Here is a 9,039-nt window from a genome sequence, read left to right as displayed (position 1 = left end):
CAAAATACTTGTGGTGAAGAAAAATATGACAGGATTATAGTGACCAATTTTCTCATTCATATATCTATTAGTTTGTCACAAAGTTTCAGGACGATTTGTTACAGAAACATTCTCAAGATCGCAATTTGATTAGTAGGATATTCTTATGCTGTTGGTTATCAATGGTATCTGGATTTTGGTAATATAGAAGTAAAAGCTCAAGACTATCCCTTTTAGCTGTGTTAAAAACAGCGTTGAATCTGGCCAAACAAGAGCAGAACTGTAATTCAACAAGAGAGAATTCATCAAGAGCAGCATCTCACTATTTTCAAGTCATCAATCCCTTTGCTATAGAATCAAAAATAAGTATTTAATAGAGTGATGAATAAACAATGGAAGCATATTATTCAATCAGCCACAGATATCAAGTAATCTGGGCTAGATAAAAATTAAGAAGTATCAAAACAGGCAGTTAATAAAAAACAGATGCATGTGCATGCAGTATCCAAACGTCTCCATTAAAGCTTACCCTATTGATTTCTTACACCAGATAATCATTTCTATTATGAACCATAACAAACTATCCGCATCACACCTTTAATTTCCATTTTGTAACACTACTATTGAAGACTAACAGAATCTTTAATAATTATATGGGTTGCATCTGAAATGTGCTTAATTGCTTCAGCGCCAATTACGTAAACTAAGGGATCCCATCAGTTATACATTGCATGTCTTTTCTCAACCAAAATACATTGCCTTCTGTTTTCTATCTTAATTAGGTTCAACTTTGCTGTTGCCAAATAGAAATAGTCAGGAGCCTACAAGGAAGAATTATCTTTAATGAAGATTGGATCCTTAGAAGGTGACAAAATCACTAGTTTTTTATTAGTCTGTGATCCACAAGTTTCCTACCAGCCGTGGACTCTAAACTAATTCAGGGTGAGGTACTAAGAGCTCTACAAGGGGGTCAACTTCTTCCAACAGGTGTTATTTGCAAAAACAGGGTAGTACTTAAGCAAGCCAAGCCTTTACCGCTCGGACCAACCCCATTGGTGAAAATTACCTGTTTTTAACTAACAGGCACTATAGCTGGCGTTCTTGAGATTGATTCAACGGATACATTCTTTTCTAATTCATATGCAACACTTGGTCAATTCAACTGAGACAAAGACTAGAAGGCCTATAAGAAGAGTAGAATAATATCCAAGGATCAAGAAAAAATAATTCTTCTCTTCACACAACAATATACCACACATGATTTTTTTTTTCTACACTATACTTTGCACAGCTATTTGTGATCAATTTCATATTTCCACAACTAAAATTACCCATCAAGGAAAAATTCAGCGCTAGTGAAACATCATCCTCCCATATCATCATTTCAATTGAAAGTAATGTACATTATATTATACAACAAAAGAATTCACATTCCACTACCCAAAATCTCATTGGCAAAGCGGTGAACACCTCATGGGCGGCGAAGAAGATACACATACCTCCAATCGCGAAGCAAACTCCTCATCCTTGGGTCTCAGCAAGGCCGGAAGCATCAATACCACCTTCTTCTCCACACAAGCAATGTGCCGGGGCCTTATTCTCTTCTCCAAACTAAACGAGAAGTACTGCGGGAACTCCTCACCTCCTCCAACCCTCTCTCCATTTTCTCTAATAAAAAAATCTCAACTTTGGCCTCAAGTTCTCCTCAATGCTATAGCAGAAAAAGCTGCGGAAATCTCCTCACCATCGCCCTGAGCTTCTCTTGATGAAAAACCCGGATCTTTCGAGGAACTCCAGCCTAGGGGATGAGCTTCTCCTCGACACTGCAAGACAGGAGGTCGGTGTGTCTTGTTACGTGGGAAATCCGAGCATTTGGAGGAAGTAGAGGGTTGGGCGAAGCCGGCCGGCGACAGAGGAGACGAGAAGGCGTGGCCGACGGTTGATCACGTGGCGGAGGTCGCTGCCGGAAACTCCGGCCTCGCGGAGGAGGAAGGTGATGGCATGGGCGAGATCGGATGGTGAAGACGCGAGGATCTCAGGGCACATGCCGGCGATCCGGCGGATCTCCGGCGAGGAAAAGCTTAGAGAGAGGAGGAAATCAACGGTGGATTTGAGATCGGAGAGAGGGATGGAGAGGATCGGACGGTAGGAGAAGGGGTCAATGCCTAGGGATTCGAGAAAGACGAGCTTCTCAGCGGCGGGGGAGAGAGAGGAGAATTTGGGGGGGCTTTTTCGGGAAGAGAGACGAGGGAAGGGACGGAAAGGCTGAGGCCTCGGGTTGGAAGAGAAGGACGAGGGCGAGGGGCATTTTGGGAAGGTTTGGGTGTTCTGGGAACGAGGAAGGGGAATTTGGAAAGGTGGCGAAGGGGTGGAGGAGGGATAGAATAGGGAAGAGGTCTTCCATTGGAATGGAGATCTCTTCTCGCTCTACATTGGCTCGCCGGAGTGAGAAAAAGAATGGGGCCTTTTAGGGAATAAAAATAAATAATGAATTAAAAAAATGTATATATATATTTTGTGGAGATAAGGTAGGATGGGAGATCGATTGTATTGGTGTAGGACAAACGTTCAAAGCGATTGACACGTGGGGGATGATGATTGGTTTGATTTTGATAGGGTGCTGACGCTGGCGGAAGGTTGCTGCTCGGATGATTGCCACGTCTTTTTTGGTTTGTGGTGGGCCACGAGTGAGAACTTTGATAAAATTTTAATTTAAAAAACATTGGGGGGAGTAATTTAAAAAATAAATAAATACATACAGGGATATATATAGAGAATGACTTAATAAGTGAAGTTAAATAGATATAGTTAGTGTAGTTCATCATTCACATTATAATATTTGTCCCAAAAATATATAAAAGTATAATAACTTTTCTATAATGTTCGTACTTTTTTTTTAAAATTACTCATTTCATACTACGTGTCAAATATCCAATGGTGAACTACACTAACTACATCTATCTATCTTCACCTAAGTTATTCCCAATATATATATATATATATATATATATTAAAAAGGTGGATAAACCACACCCAGGGATATCTTCTTTAACCTGTAAAGATAATAAAATCTAGTTTGGTATTATATAAGTTGTAATCCTTGGTTTTTGAAGAAATTAAACAAAGTTCATGAATTTTTCTTGAGAGAGCTGTTTCGGTTATGTTTAATAATCTTATTATTAAAGGTTCATCATGTAAAGTTATAATTAGAACCTATTATTATAATAGTGGGTTTAATTTTATAAGCTTATGACTAATAATGATTGGAATTATGAAATTCTTCTTAATTCTGTTGGCTTAATTGCATAAACATAATGACATCTAAATTTTTTTTTGTCCTTTGACCATTGGTATCCTAGACTTAGAATCCATGGGGGAGTTTGGTTGTCAAGGAGTGGATTTAGGGAGGAATGTGATATGAGTGACATGAGGGGGAGTGGAGTAGGAGTGAGAATAAAGAATGTGCTTGGTTGGTAAGGTTTGGAGAGTGTAATTTATTGGGAATGGGAAAAGTAAAGAAAGTAAATATGATAAAATGACACTTATGCCCTTTATACAAAACTAATACTATTGTATATATAATAATCCGTTATTTTTAATTATATCTTTTAAAAATATTTAAAAAACGTAAATAATTAATTATCAAAAATAAATATTTAACTTTATAATACTATAATTTCATTTCTAATTTTTTAGATTTAAGTAATAATATCATTAAGGTAGAATTGCCAAAAAAACCCCCAAACTTTGCCATATTGCCAAAAAAAACCCCATAGTTTTGCAATACCTAAAAACCCCTTCCTTTTATACTCCATGATTTTCAAACCCCCAAAAGTACGTACTGAAAGATTAAACTGAGTATTTTTTTAAATTTTATGGATCGAAAATGCCCTCGACGGAAGTCGTGGCTGCACCCATTTCGGCGATTGTGAGAGGAAGTAGGTGGGTTTTTTTCTTAGTGCTACATTTGCTTGTCTTCTCTCAACTCGCGTCTCGACCATTTGTCTTCTCTTAACTCGCGGCTCCACTCTTCCTTTCCACTGCGCCTCAAGGAGAAGTCTCGCGCAAATATTTGGCATTTCATCACTTTGCAGTCTAAAGTATTGATTATGGTTTTTTGTTAATTATTCTGTTACGAAGAGACATTTTTCGATTTTATTTTGTGATTTTGTTTTTCTTGGAAGACATTGAAGCCCGCATGGGGATTGATCGGCTGGGGTTTTGTTAGTCTGTAGGGAGATCTCTCGGCTAGGGTTTTTGTTTTGTTTTACATTTTCGTCTGTGTACACGATCGAAATGGTTTTTCGATTGTTGTGATTTGTGTAATGTTTATAATCTACGTTTACCCTTTTCAGTTGATATGGTTGAAGTTGTAAAAATGAGGTCTACGTTAAATAATGAGCTTTTACCGTTTAAGTTTTGTCGTCTCCGTTTAACTATTTGTATCTCTGTTTAATAATATAGTTCTCTGTTTAACAAATGATATCAATGTTAAGAATTGAGAGTTTACCGTTTAACAACTTATAATTCCGCTTATCAATTTGTGAATATTGATGTCTGAATGTGCTGTTATTGTCGCAGGTTTGTGATTATGGCGGTCAATCTAGTTAATCGGTGATGCTACATGACACCGGTAGTGGAGACCGTGGGTGAATTGAAAGTTCACATGATCCCTCGACACTGGGAGATCATCCGAAGGACACCGTTCGGAGCATTTACTGAGTTGGAAGCTGTATTCCAAGAACGGGCCCTTCTTGATTCTTTGTTGCAAAGGTACAATAGCCGCACCAATAAATTCAGGATCGGGGAAAGCATGCTGACTTTCAGGCCTGAAGATGTGGCCCTCGTTCTTGGTCTGCGTTGCGATGGAGACTCAGTCGTGTTTCAGAAGAAGAAAACACGCTCAGCTTTCGAAGAGAGGTATTTATCGAAAACGTATGAGAGACACAGAGATTCCATCAGGAGCACTCTTCAGCAACTCGTTTATCAGAGGGGAGAAGAAGAAAATTTTGTCAAACTATTGATGGTGTACCTCACGGTACAATCCTCTTCCCAAATACGTCCCCGCTTTCGCTCCTAATCTGGATCGTTGATTATGTCGATGATCTACACGCCATGGGGTGATACTGCACGTAGGGCGGCGACGCATAGTGGCTTATGGAGGACATTCCACAAGCCGCCGCCGAGTCGCAATCTAGATCGCGGGGAAGAAGATCAACACCGGGTATGTTAAGGGTTGCATGGTCGCGCTTAACATCTGGTTTTACGAGCTGACCGGAACCGGAAAGAAAGTCCGTTCTCGAAGATCCCAAGGATCTTGTGCTACGGTGAAAATACTTTACCTGGAAAGCAAAGCTGACGATAGAAACGAGTTTGTCATCTCTCGAAGGAAAAGAGGTAATAATTCAAAAACTTTGTTCATCTACCGTTTAAACCGTTTCTTTAATGTTTAAATATTTTGTTCTCTGTTTAATCTAATACGCTATAACGTTTAAATATATAAGTTACATGTTTAAATATAGTTTTTATTGTTTAAACTGAATGATTTCACTAAGATTGTTTGGTTTACGCATGTTAGTTTTCTGAGCTAGTTCCGACGAATGCTGATGAAGAAATATTTGTTTGGGCCAACCGTCGGTTGGATGCTATTGCTCCGAAACCGCTTGCTCGAAGGCAAGATGAGACGGCAATCTCTTCCATGCGCGCTCGACGCCGTTCTCCTACTTCTAGTCCAAAACGCGCACGCATTCCTCGAGGCCGGAGAAGCCCTCGCCTACCCCGCCCGACCGTGGCAGCCCCCCGACCGCGGCAGAGCCCCCGCCGGCACTAGGCGAGGATGTCACTGCAACTCTTCTGCAGGCTTGCCAGATTTTGATGACCGAATTCCCTCGGCTTATCATTCGGGTTGAGGCATTGGAAGGCCGGTCACACTCACAATCGACTGCGCCTTCCCTCCAAACAAATGAAGTACCCAGGACGGACGCGCCGTCGGAATTCGACGACGAGGACATCATCGGGGTGGCCATTCGAAGGCGGCCTCAATGGAAGAGGCTTGCAAAAAAGAGGAAAACAATAATGCCTCCGTCTCAACCACCGGTTGATGATGAAACAATAGCGACGACCATCGGTGGTGATGGTATTCTGATGATGACATGCCCATCAAGGTGGAGGAGATCGCGATGATGACCGAGATTGCGTACGTGGATAAGATCGTTGACTCTATTGTTAACGACAACATGAACCCGGTGGAACCGGCGTTTGATAGTGCGGCATCAAAGATGGACACAATCCATGAAGAACAACAACCAGCCAACGTTGTGTCTGCCATTGATGCTGTTGCCGTGGCCGCGGCTGAGAAGGTCGTTGACTCTATCCTCAACGAACTCGAAGTCACGGTGGAACCAACGGCCGACCGTGCCGCATCGAAGGCAGACACAATCCCACAACAACAAGAAGCATTTAAGGAAGTGTCTCCGGTTGATCTTGTCGAGTCGTGCCCCCATCGAAGGAAGGGAATGCCGCCGAAAATGGAGACGAGAGAGAAGAACAATGCCAATAAAAATTAGAAGAAGTTCGGAAAGTCTTCATTCAGAGAAGAAAAAAATACGTTGCTGATCGCTCTCAACAAGTAGCAGCGAGGGAGTTGATAAGGATCTTCCTCAACCGCCCTATGGACAAAGTAAGTTTGAAGTTTTTTTATGGTATTGTTTAAACTATTATATGTTACCATTTAAGTAAGAGCGTTAACGTCTAACCATCACAAATAGCATGTAAACTATTACATGTTACCCTTTAAGTATTACAGTTAACATTCAAACATTTAATATAGCATTTAAATATATAGATGTTAACCTTTAACTATTATACGTTACCATTTAATTTATATCATTAACATTTAAATATTTTACATAGAATTTTAAATCTTGTTGTATCAGTTAAATATTTACAATATTGTTTACGTATCTATGTTCCGTTCAACCATAGCACTGTCGTGTGGAAGAATGACTCTGTCAGCACCACACGGTCTAGTCTATTCGACCTGCTTGAGAGGAAGGAGATGGTTGCAGACGATGTGATGGACACTTTCATATGTATATTGCAAAAGTCGATGAGCGTAGTGCCATATCGTTATAAGAAGCGGCCCATCACACTCACCACCGGGCGCCGTTTCAGTGTCAAAGCGTGGCGACGACGCATACGAATCCACTATGGCTATGATCGGAGATGCCACGCCGCGAAGCGGCATGAAGTTGACATTGTCATCCTCCCGATAATTATGAGTGGTTACTTCCATGTCATCGTCCCTTGACAATGACAAACAAGAATCTGAGCATTATTCTTCATGCCAAAGCGAGGAATACGATAAAAAGCCGCTAGAAATGGTAAGTGCTTTAATAATTTGTGTTTGAGTAATAGTGTTCGTAAATAATCAGCATTATAATATCAACTTGTATACCCTCGACAAATGAAACCTATTCGACCTTTGTATCAACATGGAGTTGGGCAAGTTGGCATGACGCAAAGTTCCCGCTTGTTCACGATCATCGAAAACCCCACGACAAAAAGGAAGTATCGCGGTTTATCGAGCGATTACTCGCCGATGAGAAGCTACGGCTCACCGTGAGACTGGACGTCCCTTATCTGCGATTAAAAGTATGTTTCGCACACTTAAGGAGGGAGCGGCACGGCATCACGCGCCAAAGGGGAGTGTTCAAGCGGGTTCATAGTCATTGTATACGTTCTTTAGTTTCAAATGTAAACCAGTTTAAATTCAATTCATTTTTCCGAAGAACATGACAAATTTTGTCAATGTAAATTTACATGTATCTATATTTATATACTTGACTCTTTTCTTTAACAATCCGGTTCATTGTTTAACTTGCACTCTCATTGTTTAATTATAAGTTTTCATTGTTTAATTATCAGCGTTATTGTTTAAATATCCATGTTACGCTTTTAAGATGAACTAGTCACATGCAAAAATAACTTTCGATCGTTTAAACTAACAACGTCTCTACTTAAATATATGTATTAACTGTAACAATAATGTTTTCTCTGTTTAAAAATGAAAAGTTGGCACACAAATAACTTTGTTTCTTTGTAAAAATCAGTTGTTTTACAATGGCTAGTCGGCTGACGTTTCATTGTAAATATCCTGTCTTTCGCTTTTGAGGTTACGTTCTTGTTGGATGATATTGAAGTCCCAGCAGAGTTCATTATCGCCTAGGGTTCTGTTTTGTTTTCATTTTCATTATCGGCTAATGTTAAACATTCGGTTTTAGTGTATAATTATCACTTTCTCTCTTTAACTTTCTTTCTCTCTGTTTAAATTTCATTTTCTCTGTTTAAAATTGTCTTATTGAATATCAGTGTAATTACAATGAAATGTACTTAAAATATAAATCTCTGATAGAAATAGAATGTTCACGTAAGACAATATAATACAACATTCATTTTCTTAGTAAATATCAACGTAATTACAATGACATATACAAACCTCTGAAAAAAATAGAATGTTCACATTAGGCAATACAAAAATTCTCATTTTAAGCTTCAAACTCTCCGTTGAAACGCATCGACGTAACCATCACGGACCTCGGAATCGTCAAAGTACACCTTTCGAATAGGGGTGTCCGGGAGCACTTGCTCGTCAGCAGACCACATTTTTCTTCTAGATCAAGTCCTTTTTAAAGGATATGTGATGAGCCTTCTTACGGTAATCATCCACAATCAACTTTGTAAGTGAAATCTTCTTTTTCTGACAAAGTCAAAACACACTTCCGTCATTGCTTACCCGTAGAGCATTTCGACTTGGTCAAGAAAAAGCAAGTTTTCACCTATAGGTTGTTTATGGATGACGTACTAGAGGAAAACAATCATGACACATCCCCGTAAAAAGTCTCGATCTAAAAATGTGGTTTGAATGGAGCGAAATGTTGTGAACACCAAGTTTTTGACCTCGGCTGGGACGACCATCACACAAGAAGAAGAAGAAGGAGAGTGGTTGTATGTTCGAATGAAATGGTTCTTCCTTCCCATTTATACTTTCGCAAAATCCAA

The 9,039-nt window shown here is 39.7% G+C and overlaps 1 protein-coding gene across 1 annotated transcript; it reads right to left on the bottom strand.

Annotated features, from left to right (window-relative positions):
• Nucleotides 1-1,830: 1,830 nt before the first annotated feature.
• LOC120276109 (transcription termination factor MTEF1, chloroplastic-like) lies at nt 1,831-5,401 on the bottom strand. Its single transcript, XM_039282843.1, has 2 exons — nt 5,393-5,401; nt 1,831-2,406 (listed from the first exon to the last, which is right to left on the bottom strand). The coding sequence occupies exons 1-2, from the start codon at nt 5,399-5,401 to the stop codon at nt 1,831-1,833; spliced, it is 585 nt and encodes a 194-aa protein (XP_039138777.1).
• Nucleotides 5,402-9,039: the final 3,638 nt, after the last annotated feature.

Source organism: Dioscorea cayenensis, chromosome 14, assembly GCF_009730915.1.
Source record: "Dioscorea cayenensis subsp. rotundata cultivar TDr96_F1 chromosome 14, TDr96_F1_v2_PseudoChromosome.rev07_lg8_w22 25.fasta, whole genome shotgun sequence".
NCBI lineage: Eukaryota > Viridiplantae > Streptophyta > Magnoliopsida > Dioscoreales > Dioscoreaceae > Dioscorea > Dioscorea cayenensis.
The sequence above is the reverse complement of the archived record's forward strand: the minus strand, read 5'-3'. Positions and strand labels throughout refer to the sequence as shown.